The following is a 15,773-nucleotide window of genomic DNA, read 5'->3' as shown; positions in this document are numbered from 1 at the left end:
CCCAGATCTCCCCGGGCCTCCCAGTCACGTGTCCATTCTGGTGACCAGCACCTCCTCTTTGTTTGTGACCATCAAAGAGCCGGAGGGAAACACCGTGGGGCTCATCACCCGCTGCAGAGGTGGGTGGTGAAAAAGAGTTTTAATAAAAGTCATCAAGACTTGAATATACAATAGATGATGGGATGGAGATATATTAATTATGTAGGAGGCATGAGCAAAACTAAAGAGAGAATTTAGCAGCTCAATAAAGGATTAATATAATCAAGGTCACACATAATTTAGCCTGACAGGAATAAAAGCCTCATATTTATGCAAGTCTTTTAGCTTCTCTGTTTGGTTTAACAGCTGCATAAATGTCATACTTTGCAGTCAAGGAGATTAAGCCCACGTACAGCACGTTCCCGAAACTGTAAACACTCAAATCCTCAGTTCCCTCTGAGTAAAGCCAGAGAATAACCTGACAGAGGGATTGTTTTGTGTTCACAGTGGAATGGAGCTCCGCAGTCAGCTTCAAACGCATCCTCGGCTCAACACAAGTCACAGAGACCAAGAACCCAACCTTCAGTATCAAGGGGCTCACAGCAGTAAGTCTTAAAGTATTTTCAAATACAGCACACACAGCAGAATCACAGTTGGACTCCAGTTACACACTTGATCACTTGCCAAATCAGAATAGATTGCAACTGCAGTTGGACTTCAACAGCAACGACTGCACTTTGAAAAAAATACTGATTCCTTCCAATCCAATCCAACTTGATTTATAAAGCACTTTAAAGCCTCCAGACCAAAGTGCTGTACAGAGAGATACATACAATATAAAATCACACAGCTCAGCTCAGCTCACAAAACATACAAATAAGTATAAAATCTCATAAAAGGTACACACACAAAACAAACCAGAATAAACATAACAATTACAAAATACACCTTCCTACAAACCTAAAGATTGTTGCTGTTCAACAAGTGTGCTACAAAATGTATTAATGTCATGATTCAACAACAAAGTAACGCTATTCATTTAGCACGAAGTTCACACGTAGTTCCCCTGATCCACTTAGTTAGAATCTAAAAACCTCAAATTGTCGCCAAATAATTGTATTTATTAATTTAATATTTCAAGAATAACATCTACATAAATATAGGCATTAAATAAATGTATCATGTACATTAACTTCTCTGTATATCTCAACAGTCTTAGCTCCTATTTCAATTGGTATTGTAATGCATACTGTTACTGACAAAACAAATACTGAAAACAAAAGAAAAAGCTTACAGAAAGATTTATTTTGCACAATAACAAATACATAATATACATTTAAAATACAATTAACGTTCCACCTTAGCTTATTCATTATACAAATGACCAAAAAGTATGCATGTACTGATCAGTAACTTTAAAAATGTCTTCACATAGTTTCCAAACTCGGTAATCATCTGCCCTTACCCCCATTACATCGCCTAAAAGTGTATATGTTGAAGACCCTTTAAAAATCCTTATGTCCCCTCACCACTTTTCAACACTGAGTGACGCCCACATCAGCTCTAGGCTTCACTCAGACTACATGTACCAAACCACTTTCCATAAGAGAACACTTACACCACTCAACTGCTTTACCTAACCAGATGAATGTATAATGACGGCAGCATCTGGCTTTCAATGTCCAGGAAAGGACGAGCTTAATGAATGCTGATCATTTGGCGATCTGCTGCTTTTTCTCCAACCGCAGGGAGTGCATTACTTTGTGAGAGTGAGTGCCTACAATGTGAAGGGATGGGGTCCGCCTCAGCACTCGACCCCTCTCAGCGCTGCCCCCTCCAGTGAGTACTCTGAACTGCACACTTTGATGAATGTGGCCTCGCTGCTTTGAAAATAAGCTCTTTTTATTTCTCTCTCCGTCCCCAATGTGATGAAATGACTCGGCTGACTTCAAACTCGATGTGAAAAAGTGGAATCCACTCATGGCTGCTAGATTAATTAATTATTAAAATGTGGAGAATGAAAGATGTCACCGTGAGTCAATGGGCCTGGTGCTCGTGTTTGAATGGGGTTTATAATATCTGCTGCATGCCATCGACTCTCTCTCACGCTTCATTACATGCTGTTACCTTTATGCTGTTAAATTCATTTTTGAAATTGAGGATAAAGACAAAGAAGTATTAATGTAAATCCAAATACATTAAGAACGTAGAGTGGTGCAGGAATGAGTCCTAAAACCTGGAAATGATTTAGCATTTCAGCACTTCTGGTTCCCTCATCTCAAAGTCAATTGTCTTTTTAATGGCTTTTTGGTTAAATGCCTGAAATAAGGTTTTAGGATCAAAAGATTACTAGATTTTGACTTTGTGATCTACAACATAACATACGTCAGTAAACATCTGAAGCTGTCATTGATTAAAGAGGTGTTTGCTAACAACTTTCTAAATGAGAGGACTAACACAGCGTCCACACGGCGGCGTGCGTTGAAGCTTGCCGGCGGGCGTGTCTGAAACTCGACCAACACCCAATCACATGCATCTCCCACCCGGACACACAAGCACGCGGTTTGATTGACTAGAGCTTGTACTGTCATACGATTTGATTGGCTGACGCTTCCGTCGAAGCTTCAAAAAGTTGAACATTGCTCAAGTTTTGAAGCGGCAACGCGAGCAAAGCGAAGCTCCCACAATGCAGTTCGGCAAAGTGTGACGTCACCCCATTCAGTGCAGAAGCATTGAAGCGCTTCCACGCACGCCGCCGTGTGGACGGGCCGTAATGTCATCACGGTGAACGTTAGCCGCTTTTAGCTTAGCGGTGGTGACGTGAAGTCAACTTTTTACTTCTGGAGTATGCATTTACACTTCACCTATTATAAAGTGGTGTTAATATGTGGAGATTACCCTGCTGAACAAAACGTATAAGTATCATAAACATCAACAACTTGTTTTCTTCAATATTCCAAGGGAAAAATCCTATTGTCTTTTTGTCAAGGGAGCGCTTATACCCCTCATATTTCATCACTGCATCACTCTATTACCAAAGTAGTGACAGAGAGATATTCAATATTTTGCAGTTTCACTTGCATGAAATCAGGCCAAAGTGAATCAGCACACACAGACATTCTGTAAAGCGATGGCTCTCTTCTCCTAATCACTGAGATAGGAACATTCAGATCTCAGGTCTTGCCCACAAATGAGTTATTGATGTCTTCAATGGTTTTGCCTAATTGTATAAGAGATGATTTGTTCCTCTCTTTCTCCCTGTGCAGGTTGGAGAGAGTGCATCGGTGTGAAGTCGCAGTTTAGGAATCATGAGGGCCTCGTGAGGAAACTGCTGGAAGACGCCAGAGAACCACATTACAGAGAATTCTGCCTAGGTAACAGAAACTTTACAATTGCTTATACAGTTCTGGGGACCAAACATGAAACTGCATAAGAAAATATATCATACAACATATGAAAACCTTGGTTGTCAAATGTAATGTTGTAATATATACATATTTACCGTGAAGTGAAGTGGAATTGAAGTCCCAATTTCCTCCTTTTTTCTATTACAATCCATCACATTAAAGGTCCCATGTCATGGCCATTTCGACTGATCATAATTCCATTGTTGAGGTCTACTAGAATAGATTTATTGTGCAATTTTCCAAACTCACATTGGTTTCTCAAACAGCATCTCTGTATAGTATGTGTATTCACTCTCTGTCCTAAACGGCTTGTTAGAGCTCCTGCCCCCCCCCCCCTCCCTGTGAGCCCACTGTGCTCTGATTGGTCAGCTCGCCCACTCTGTTCTGATGAGATCACCACCGTTACAGCGGAACATCAGTGATTATGTGTTACCATGGCGTTAGCAACCAGAAAATGACACCAGTAATGACAAACAGATGAGAATGCTGCGTGGGGTCTGGGTGCCGCGTTGGCGGGACGTTGCGGGGCTCGCTGCTGTGAGGAGCGGACAGTGTGAGCTGGGTTAATTTCCTGCTTGCTGCCTGGGGTCTGCAAGACAGCTAGAATGGACGCGGGAAGGGGGGGTGCTGAGGGGGCTGCAGCACCCCCATCTGCGAGGCTCCACTAGCACTCGCACCCCCAAACGCGGCGCACCTACAGTGTAAGCGCGCCCAATGGGTCCATTTGGGTATGGGCACGTCACTATACCCAGGAAGTAAAAAATGGAAAAAGAGAAATCTCCAACGAGGCGTTCTGGGGAAGCATAGACAGGTATTTTCTGTGTTAGAGTTTTACTCGCTACAGGGTGTACTTTGAGGGTTTGTGACTTTGCAGACCGTTTACATGCAGAAAAAGCTACATAACAACAAGGGGACGGGGAATAACCGGAAAAGCATGACATGGGACCTTTAAACTCCTGAGAAACACTTTTGCCGTGGATACTTCATCAGGTACTAACTAACTATTGAATAATCTACCATCCTCTGCTTAACGCCCCCTTACGGTATTTCCAACCTCGGTCAGAATTGCTTTTAAATGTAAGTACAGAAGGTGTAAAATAGTGTTGACCTTTTCTTTTATTTCAAGAATAAAGTCAGAATTTAAAAAATAAAGTCCAAATCTTCAGAATCAAGTTGAATAATCATTTTGAAAATAAAGTAAAATACCTTAAGTTCAATTTAATTCCCAACATTTGAATTTGTTCCCCTTATTGCGGTATAAATGCACATCCTTCTCATCAGTTTCTGTATTAATGACTGACCCTAATTCTTCTTCTTTCTTTCTGTAAGTAAGAGATTGGTCAGTAAGCCCCAAGCCTGTTTTTCAGGTCTAAGGCTCGAAAATAACATTTCCAGAACAAATGACCATATCTTCTAAAAGGGGAAAATTAATAATCTTTTTTCTCAAAGTAACGATAAACATGTGAGTTGGATGTAGAAAAGTCAGAATCAATATAGATGTTTTTTATTTTAAAAAAAATTCAGATTGAACATAGTAAACAACTGTAAATTATAGTGTCCGTCCAAAAATAATTTTTTACTTATAGTGAACACTAACCTTGGATGATGGGATGGTAGACTAAAAGCTTTAGTATCAAGATTGATGCAAAACAAGTGAAATTTGACCTTTTTTAGAGAGATTTAGCAAAAAAACCCACTTCTGGGGTCATTTGGGTGGATTTGACCCATCCTTGGCCCCCTTGGTCGATTTTGGTGATTGACATCTCTTTTTAACCGCTCGAGCCAATGGAATCGAGGGGAACTCCCACATACACACGTTGCCAAATAAGAAGTGAGAGTGATGTGTAGCCAAAACCGGAAGCTGCGATAACTCTGGTGGCTACCATTAGCAGCTAACTTTTATTCTCCGATTTTTACATAAAAATGGAATTATGGATTATAAATAATAATTCAAAGTAACAGACACTATTAACCTATGGATTAACCTTCAGCCGCGCTTTTCTCGTTTTAATGCCATTGAACACGACTTTTGATCAGAATAACAGTTAAGGTGAGACGATGTCCAGTTTTTGCTCCGTAATGCTACGTGTTGTGATGTCTGTGTTTGCTTCCCCTGTCACGAGTTCTGATCGCTCAGTGATGATCCTATACCTATATAATCTGTGGAGTCTCAGCTTTAATCGGATATCTTGTATGTGCAGTTACGATAAGTAATAAGGGTATCTTTATCTTGAGTTCTGTGCCAAATGCGTTAGCATTTTTCCGCTCAGGGGTCATTTAGATGCTTCTTATGAGACTTGTGTTTTGTTTTGGTAAAAATGGTTCGTATCATCAGTTAGCTGAGATTCTTCCCGTTAATCTGGTATAACACATTAATAGGTTTTTAAATATTAAGATGCCCTGACACACAGTGTCGTGAAAAAAAGGGAAGGGATCTTTGGGGCTAACAGGACAATGAACAATTGTTATGATGCTTTGTCACATGGTTTTATTCTTATTTTAAACCGTTTTATATCAGCTGCATGTACTGTATCATCCCTTATCATGACAGAAAAAGCAGTTTCACCTCCGTCACCTTTTCATATCCTGTATGTGCTCTGAGCTCAGTGATTTTACTTTGACAGGTAAAGTGTTTCTGACTGATCCGTCTCTCCTCCACAGAGAACTCTAAGCCCCTGAGTCCCAGCAAGCGCCTGTTTGTGTCTCGAGGCATCAAGCAACTGTTCCAGTCCGCCACCAAGTTTGTTCGTCTCCTGCAGAGGTAGCGCTCCATCTGTCTCACCTGACCCTCTGTGCCTGCAGGGTGTGGGGAGTAACTGTATTGAATGTGATGTGTGTACAGGCGTGGAAACTGCAAAGTCCAAACTCTCGACGACATGAAAGCTGCTGCAGTGGCACTGGCAGGATTAGTAATGGGGTCATTTGAACTGTGTGAAGGGGCACGTTAGGGATCAAAGCTTCTTCCACACCAAATTCATTGCCAGTAGATAAACATGGCAGCTTCTAAGTTATTTCTGAGCAATTAATCTATATGATACTGATATTGTATATAAGGGTAGATATCCTCTTACATTGGTACATTATAGGGGTTTTCCTGCTTTTAAAGGCGGCAATCGGAACATTTCTGACATCCTCCTGGATCCATCTTTTTTCATATACATTCACATTATCATTTGTGTCTTTGATTTGCCTTTCTTGTCATTTTTTAATCTTAAATACTCGACATCTATTTCACGTCTGTCTGGAGAGGGATCCCTCCTTTGTGTCACCTGACAGCAACTTATTATAAAGTGAACAACATAAGGAAAAAGTAGTCTGGATGCAACAAAAGTTACTTATGAAGTGAAATCAATGTATGTTTCTTTCTGTAATTTCTCTTAAATGTGGTCTGTCTCATTTGGTTTTGTTAGGGGTGTGTACCTGGCGACTGTTTTCTATCACAAGGAGAACATCCTGGTGACGGCTGAAGATCAGATCCCGCTGGTGGAGATCAAGTGCTGCTCCACCTCCATCATCCACGACTTCCTTTGGTTTGCAAAGGTACACTGTCAGCACAACACGTTTCATTAACACAAAGAAACACCATTGGTTAATTTTAAATCCAAATACAACACAGTTAATATATGTGTAGATGTAATCAAACATGCAAGACTCTTTTTGTTTTTTCAATAAATGCTGCTTTTTAATTTCTTTAGATATTACTTTTTTTGTTTCCTTCACAGCCAGCAATATTTACAGATAAATATTCATGCACTTAGATAGTTGAATACAATAAAAAAGAAATGAACAATACAAACACAAAAAAGCAGGCTTTATTAAAAACAACTCTTAAATTAACCAAAGACTCAAAATTGAACCTTATTTATTCAAATATTACTTTCATTGTTTCCCTTCCAGCCAGTATGTTTTGCAGATGAATATTCACACACAAAAACTACGCTAAAAAAAAATAAACAATGTCATAACGATGTTCTGGCTTGTGTAACCATTAGCTAATCAGCAACCCCCCCCCCCCCTTACCACCTGAATCTCCTCCTATAGAGCTCCATTGAGTTGTTTGTAACCAAATGTCTCTCAGAGGGGCGTGGGGAGGGGCTCCTTATTTTCATCTAAAGTAACAGACAGAGAATCAGCACTTTGGAAACAGGGCTGAAACAGAGGGGATTATGGGTAATGCTGCAATGATCTGTTTGGTGTTTCAGCCAATCAGAGACAGGTTCTGTATATATCTGAGAGCTATAATATATTGATGAGAAACAGTATAATAGGGGACCTTTAATGTAAACATCAGGCTATGTCATTTTTCTTTGTATCCTTTGAATCCCAGTTAAATTTAATTATGATTTGTATGTTCTCCAACAGTTATCGTGTGCGTGGCAGCAGGTGCCGTGGCTGCAGCAGGTCCTCGCCTTCGCCCACTCCTCCCCCTGCTCCCTCCTCCAGAACAGGCACAACATCTTAAGAGCTGTTTTTCAGCTGCAGGTAGGAAGCCCATCCGCTCAGTGAGAGGCATCACAGTGGGTTAATTGCTTTTTAATTACTTCTTAACATCTCTTCTCCTCACCGCTGCCTCGCTTCCCTATCTACAAACCTGTGTTGTGTTTCAGTGCATTAATCCCTAATACGCTCATATGTATTCATCCTCATCTTTCTGTTCTACCTTCCTCTGCCTTCAGTCTTCTCTGGGAACAATGGACCTGGGCCAGGTTTATTATGAGCCTCTGAAAGACCGGCAGGGCAACGTCCTACTGGTGACCATGAAGGAGTTTCCAAACCCTCCAAGGTGAGGAAGAGTAGTTTGTTACACCGTGTTAAACCCTTTTATTTTGACTCATACAAAGAGCACCCAGCTTCAAAGAAGGCTTTACACCTGTTCAGCCCAGAGCCTGTTTTTCAGGTCTCAGGCTAGAAAATGACATTCCCAGAACAAATGACCATATCTTCCCTTCTAAAAGGGTTAAATTAATAATCTTTTTTCTCAAAGTAATGATAAACCTGTGAGCTGGATGTAGAAAAGTCAGAATCAATATAGATGTTTTTATTTTAAAGAAAATTCAGATTGAACATAGTAAAAAAATGTAAATTCCGTCCAAAAATTATTTTTCACTTATAGTGAAAACTACCCTTGGTTAGTAGACTAAAAGCTTTAGGAAAGTACAACATATAATAAGTACCCTGTATCAAGATTGATGCAAAACAAGTGAAATCTGACCTTTTTAGAGAGATTTAGCAACAAAAAAACACTTCTTGGGTCATTTAGGTGGATTTTCCATATCTCTGGCCCCCCTTTGTCGATTTTGCTGATTGACATCTCTTTCTGACCGTTAGAGCCAATAGAATCGAAGGGGGATTTCCCCACACACATACATGGTAAAACAAAAAAGGTGGGGGCTTCGCGCATGCAGTTTTTCATAAGAGCAACCTATCTCTAGCTCTGACATCTGGAAACGGAAAAGCAGGTTGGTTTATGGATTATCAGAAATCATTTCAAAGTGACACACACACATTGGATTAACCTATGGATTAACTTCAGCAGCGTTGTTATATTTGTAATGCCATTGAAGACCACTTTTGACCAGACAACGACACAGGTAAGCAATGTTAGCGTTTTTAGCTACCTAGCGCCACATGTTTTGATGTCTATTTTTGTTTATAAAGTCGCGAGTTCGTATGATTGAGTGATAATGTCTGTACCCATCGATTCTGTGTCATCTCACGATCAGATCGATGGGTTGGATGTGCAGAATGGATAAATAATAAGGTTTTATGAGTGAGTTTCGGTGCAGTAAATCTGTTAGCATTCTTCGCTCGTTGCTAATTCAGAGGCTCAGCATTAGCATTGTGGGGTTTTTTGGGAAAAAAAATCAGTTAGATGAGTTTCTTCCCGTTACATGGATATAAAACATTCATAGTTTAAATGAACATGCCCTCAGACACTGTTTCCTGCAAGATGTTGCGGGAGGGCCCGGGTACCGGGGTCTCTCGGGCTTAACAGGTTTAACATCAGGCTTCTGTCAGAAGGACGTACTCCAACTCACCACTGAGCTGCTCTGACTCATGCTGAGCATGTCAAAGCTTAAGAGACTCGAAAGAGAGGAGTCAAGGCAACAGGCTTTTAAAGAAATGTGTCTTTGATGAGTGTCTGAATGTCTTTTTAAAGCAACGTCAATTACATTTGACCTGAGGCACATGCACAGTTATTCGACCTGAGTTTTTTATTGGTAGTGCCTTGTGATTTAATTTTTTTCACCCCCTCTTTTCCACACCGCTTAAAGCCTTCGTGACCCCCCGCTCCACTGGATCCCGTTGGCCCGTCTGGAGAAGAACCGCAGCAGAACCCCTCTGCTGCCCGAGCCCACCGCCATGGACATGCTTTATGAACAGCTCAAAGTAAGCTTGTTTAGTTTGTGTTCTTTATTTGTATCATTGTAAATATTCGTTTAGATCACATGTGTCAAACTCAAGGCCCGGGGGCCAAATCAGGCACGTGGTGGATTTAATTTCGGCCCGCAGGATAATTTCTAATTACTATTAGATCTGGACCGCCAGTATATTGCACGCACGCCTTCACTCCATCCTGAGGGTCTCCTCCGCTCAGAGCCTGAGCCCAAACATTGATGACCTTGCACCCGAGATGAGATGCCAAGTATCTGAGCTAGCATCTCAGAGCAGCACACTGAGTTCAATGGATGCTTCCTTCTGCACTTTCTCTCTCACGACAACAGGGCATGTTTGTTTCTCTTTGAGGGAAATAGTTTTGTTGAAGCTGTTGTTGACCTGTGGGAAAATGTACTCATAAGAAATGACTCTGGAGAAGCTGCAGATAGAGCCATGAGAAATGAATGCAACTGATTATTTAATGTTTAATGTTGTTTTTATAGGCAACCATTTAAGCTTTGTTAGTTCCAGGTTTAATATGTGCAACAAGTTCTACAATAAACATTTAACCAGTCCGGCCCTCGACTAGTACCGATTTCTTTTATTTTGGCCCACTGTGTATTTGAGTTTGACACCCCTGGTTTAGACTGTAAACATCATTTTGGATTATCATCACTTCCTGCGATTGTCACCTGGTTGTCGTTTTAGGTTTTCTCAAATCCACAAGTTCAAAAGTATGCCAGTTTTTTCTTTTGAGAAAAAGAGGTTTCAATATGTTTTGTTGACTGAATTGCAGCAACTTTTATAAAAACTTTAGGGTTATTACATTGATTGATTTTCCTGACATTATCAATGAGACATGTTTTAATCTCTTTTGCTTTTCAAACAACCCCAAAAAAAAAGCCCTAAAGATCTAAAATACAAAATTAGACACTCAATTTACAGCAACTCCAATTAACAGCTTTTGGAATTCCCAACGCCATACCTTTCCTCCCTGTTCTCCAGGAGAAGCTCTCCCTCCACAGGCACAGTATTCAGTGGGCGAAGCCAGGTCTGTACGTGGGGATCCTGAAGCTGTGCAGCTCCGTGGAACAGATCCGGGTTCTGGTTCCTCAGAGGCTGCCCAACCTGCTCTGCCACACCCGGGTCCGACACAACGCACACGTCTCCAGGTAACACAGCCGACACTAAAGGAACTACAGCAGGGTCACATGACTTCACGTCACCACCGCTAATGTGGCTAATGTTTGGCGTGATGACATTTAATCGTCTCTTCTAGACACTTGTTAGCAACCACTGTTTTTAAAACATGTACAAGCTTTAGAAGATCACCAGTGGGGTATTTATTGACGGATTTTATGTCATATATAAAGGTTGAAAAATCTCTAGTGTCTCGAGTGTGGTTAAATACCCAAAATAAGATCTGTGTTTTACTGGACACAAATATGTTAAGAAATCATTGACATTGAAGCAGTAGTTAAATGCTAACTCATTTCCAGGTTTAAGGACTCATTCCTTCACCGCTCTTTAGCTCAACAACAAGTTGTACTAAACTGACAACCCAGTCTCACGGCATTTCATGTTATAGTCACAAAATTAATCTATTGATTCGTGTTCACCAACACGATTTCCCCATTTTTTTTCGTGTCAGACAGAACGATTTTAAAAGCAATAATAACAAATTAGAAGGAAAAAAAGATGACAAAAAATACAGGTTTCAGTATTCTGAGGCTCTGAGCCATTTATTTTCCTCGCGGACGGCAAGAAAAGTCCGACATTATACAATTTAAAATAACAGGGTTAGGCTTAGGGTAAGATATTGAGTACGAAAATGTTTTTATGAACCATACAGCTTCTGGTATTCCAAGACCCGACCGGACAAAAAGACGTGGTGCAGGCACGAAACACACTACCAATAGAAATACATTGCTTATACAATCGTTCTGTGAGACACGAAGAAAATGTGAAAATCGTGTTGGTGGACACGAATCAATAGATTAAATGAATTTCGTGACTATGACACGAAATGCCGTGAGACTGGGTTGAAACTGAATACTTATTAAAGAAACTACAGTACCAGCTTTCGGGTGTATAATCCGGACAATATTTTAAATGTGGTAATCCATGGCAAAGGACTTGTATCATTTTTTATTATTAGTCTATTCATATTTTGTCTATTCTTTATACTTATTATATTCTTCAACTCTTTCTTAAAGGTTCTTCTTATATGTATTATATATTGTAACTATATTGTAACTGTATTGTATTGTTTCACAGTCTACCTCAGTGTATTACACATGCTCTATAAATAAACCTTTGAATTAGAGAGGTTTCTGTTTGGCAGCCTCACCCTCCTCTCTTGGATGTTGGACTCTCCCATAAGTCTCCCCCAACACGGCAGAGGCCCTTGCCAATTTCATATTATGTTAAATCAAAAACTTCTTTTGGAAGATACCCGTCTGAACATAAAGTATAAGCATTAAGTAGTCACAGCTCCTGAGCCGAGATACTTATTATGGCTTTTACAGCAGTGTTTTAGTAACTGCATCATCCCTGTGTGACAGAGAGGAGTGGGAATGGCTGCAGAGTCACGTTTACACCTCGACCAACGGCAGCGCTCCAGATATCCTGAGCGAGGAAGAGGAGAGCGCCATGGAGAGCAGCGGGCTGGCCGAGTTCGTCATGTCTCTGAGAGCGGCCATCACTCACCTGCTGACCAAGCTCAACATCCCCCTCTACAGGGTAACAATGTTTTTCACAGCCAACATGGAAATCAAAGCCAACTTTATGGTCAATCTTTCAGTTTGTGTGTACAGACAGAGAGATCGAAATACCGTTTCCCACAATCCCGAATACAAAAACAAATATATATAAAAATATGTATACAAATATGTATATACCTATATATATATATATACACACAATCAACGGACACATTTATACATATGCACACATTAAGACCTGAATAAAATCCACTTCAATATCTTATTATCTTATTCAATAAATATACATTAGTGCAAGATTGTCCATAGCAGCGTAAAAAGTGTCTGCTGCTGGATTTCAGTGTCTGAGTGTGTGTGGTGTCAATATACTTCCTCAGTGGTGGATTGTTACTAAGTACTATTTGGACATACTATGTAAATTACTTGAGTATTTCACATTTCAGAGGGAAATATGATACTTTAGACACTTTAGTATTCACTGTATTTATTTATTAGTATCTGTGTATTTATTCCTATTTATACATTTCCCATCTATTTACTTTTATTTTTGTATCATTTATTTTGGTATACACTTCTGATAAATGTGTATGTAACTGACTGTTTTGCAATCTGGTTAGACCATCCTTAAATTTCGTTACACTGTGCTTGCATTTTTTGTAATGACAATAAAGTAATCTAATCTAATCTAATCTAATTTTATACACATTAAACTGTTAATACTTCTGTACTTTTAAAACGTATAATTGTAATATTTTAAATTCAGGTATTTTACCTGTCATGGAGTATTTTGACTTATATATATACTATATGTACCACTGTATTTTTGATATAAATTATATCGCAAATTACACATTTGTTTCGGGGGGTTTAACAGTCTACATATCAACAAAACAAAAGTGACAGATTAAAAAACATAATACATTCACAACATAAACAGATATCATGTATACATAGCTCAGGATCCAGGTATCAACAAGGGTTCAAGGGAAATTAGAGCAAGGGCAGGGCAGCTAATACGGGAGTAATATGTTTTTTAGTCCTAGGTCTTGCAGGATGTGTATTTTGTAAATTGTGTAACTTTTTTTATTATAATTTTTTTTATCTTTAATACTTTTGTATGCATGCTTCTTAGAGCACATGTGTCAAACTCAAGGCCCGGGGGCCAAATCAGGCCCTTGGTGGATTTAATTTCGGCCCGCAGGATAATTCCTAATTACTATTAGATCTGGCCCGCCGGTATATTGCACGCACGCCTTCCCTCCATCCTGAGGGTCTCCTCCGCTCAAAGCCTGAGCCCAAACATTGATGACCTTGCACCCGAGATGAGATGCCAAGTGTCTGAGCTAGCATCTCAGAGCAGCACACTGAGTTCAATGGATGCTTCCTTCTGCACTTTCTCTCCCACGACAACAGGGCATGTTTGTTTCTCTTTGAGGGAAATAGTTTCTTGAAGCTGTTGTTGGCCTGTGGGAAAATGTACTCGTAAGAAATGACTCTGGAAAAGCTGCAGATAGAGCCATAAGAAATGAATGCAACTGATTATTTAATGTTTAATGTTGTTTTTATAGGCAATAATTTAAGCTTTGTTAGTTCCAGGTTTAATATGTGCAATAAGTTCATTTCAATACGTTTGGCAATACACATTGAACCAGTCCGGCCCTCGAGTAGCACCCATTTTGAAATGTTGGCCCACTGTGTGTTTGAGTTTGACCCCCTGTTCTTCATTAAGCTGTCTTTGGCTCTTTCTGCTGTAACAATGTAAACAGCACGTACATGTCCCCTCTGTGGGACTAATAAAGGTATTCTGATTCTGATTTGAAATGTAATGCAATATGATGTATGTGTGTGTGTTTCAGGCGTATCAGTATGGTGTGTACACCCGCGAGCTGCTGCAGTTTGGAGACAAGCTGTCCATGCTGCTGCTGCTGCCGCCCAGCGAGGACTTCAGCTCCAACTACTGGCCTCTGGTGGGGACCAAGGAGCCGGGCCTCACCATGCCGCTGCAGATCTTTGAGCTGGGTGGGTGGACCACTGGAGGGTCAAGAGTCCATAGATACAGGATCTGTCCATAGATACAGGATCTGTCAGTGTTTTCAAGCAGTGCTGAGAGAGAGGGGAACACAACAAAAACTGTGATTAATCCAATCCAACTGTATTTATATATATTTTAAAAACAACCAAAGTTGACCAATGTGCTGTCCATCAATCAATATATCAGAAAAGAAGCAGAAATACATTTAGACAAAACCGATAGGCCAAAAAGAAACGAATGTAAAGGCACGAGACAATAAAACCATCCTTATAGCCACAGACTGAAAACCCTCATACATGATGTTAAAACATTTTAAAACACAACAAAATAGAATGAATGAAACTGGGACCACTTTGGACTTTTTCTGAAATCAGCACAGTGTCCTCGGGCCAGTTTAAATGGATGGTTTGGATTTTTAGAAGTGGTTATATGAGGCACTTAACCATAGTAAGAGTGTGAAGAATCAGGAAGGATTTATATAGCACCTTTAAAACAGAATTACAAAGTGCTCTTGCATAAAAACAGATCACATTTGATACACACCAAGAATAAAAAGAACCAGCGACTTAACACTTCTTAAAACACAAAAGGAATCAAAAAATAAATACATATTCAATTGCATTTTGCTGATCACATGATGATTTTCTTGTACTCCAACCTCCTTCTGTAGTAAATACACAGACTACATGGATAAATACCTTATATAACCCCATTTCAAACTATCTTTGAACTTAAAAAAAGTAGCAGCATCGACATAATCAAAAGTCAGAAGTCATTTTATTTAATCTCTTTAAGATCAATACATTTGTCTTATCTTCAAAGTCTAAAACATTACGATAAAAAACACGAGTTTCTTTTAACCTCTGCCGGTTTGGTCGGAAAGTATAACGAGTGTAAAACACAGTGAGGTACAGCGTCTCGTCTTTTTAAGATTTCACTGTTTCTGCTTTCTCGTCCTTTGATCCCGCTTTTAATCCATACATCAGGGTTTCTTTTATCTCTAACTTAATCCATCTTCATTGCTAATGAGGCGTTTTCTCCCTGCTCTCATCTGATTTGTGTTTCCTCTGAACTCTATCCAGTTCACTTCTGGATGTACGAGCGGGACTTCCTGTCTCAGTACTGCCAGGCGTGGGTGAGGCTGGAGTTGGACTCTCACCTGGCCCAGCAGGCTCTGAGGGAGGCGCTGGACACCAAGGAGTTGCTGGAGGCCCGCGAGAGACTCAACCACATCACGGAGCTCTCTCAGGTAAG

The 15,773-nt window shown here is 40.1% G+C and overlaps 1 protein-coding gene across 2 annotated transcripts in view; it reads left to right on the top strand.

The window, feature by feature from the left end:
• LOC117450610 (ankyrin repeat and fibronectin type-III domain-containing protein 1-like) overlaps positions 1-15,773 on the top strand; it is a 32,945-nt gene that overhangs the window by 12,618 nt on the left and 4,554 nt on the right. For both annotated transcript variants that reach the window (XM_034088462.2, XM_071204217.1), the window contains 13 exons: positions 6-119; positions 487-584; positions 1,728-1,818; positions 3,246-3,353; positions 6,048-6,147; positions 6,797-6,926; positions 7,749-7,868; positions 8,063-8,169; positions 9,662-9,776; positions 10,770-10,936; positions 12,329-12,506; positions 14,344-14,506; positions 15,602-15,768. In XM_034088462.2, coding sequence (XP_033944353.2) covers positions 6-119; positions 487-584; positions 1,728-1,818; positions 3,246-3,353; positions 6,048-6,147; positions 6,797-6,926; positions 7,749-7,868; positions 8,063-8,169; positions 9,662-9,776; positions 10,770-10,936; positions 12,329-12,506; positions 14,344-14,506; positions 15,602-15,768 — 1,658 coding nt within the window. The remainder of the gene's footprint in view (positions 1-5; positions 120-486; positions 585-1,727; positions 1,819-3,245; positions 3,354-6,047; positions 6,148-6,796; positions 6,927-7,748; positions 7,869-8,062; positions 8,170-9,661; positions 9,777-10,769; positions 10,937-12,328; positions 12,507-14,343; positions 14,507-15,601; positions 15,769-15,773) is intronic.

Source organism: Pseudochaenichthys georgianus, chromosome 8 (genome assembly GCF_902827115.2).
Source record: "Pseudochaenichthys georgianus chromosome 8, fPseGeo1.2, whole genome shotgun sequence".
In the NCBI taxonomy this organism is placed as follows: Eukaryota; Metazoa; Chordata; class Actinopteri; order Perciformes; family Channichthyidae; genus Pseudochaenichthys; species Pseudochaenichthys georgianus.
This window is presented reverse-complemented; position numbering and strand designations above follow the sequence as displayed.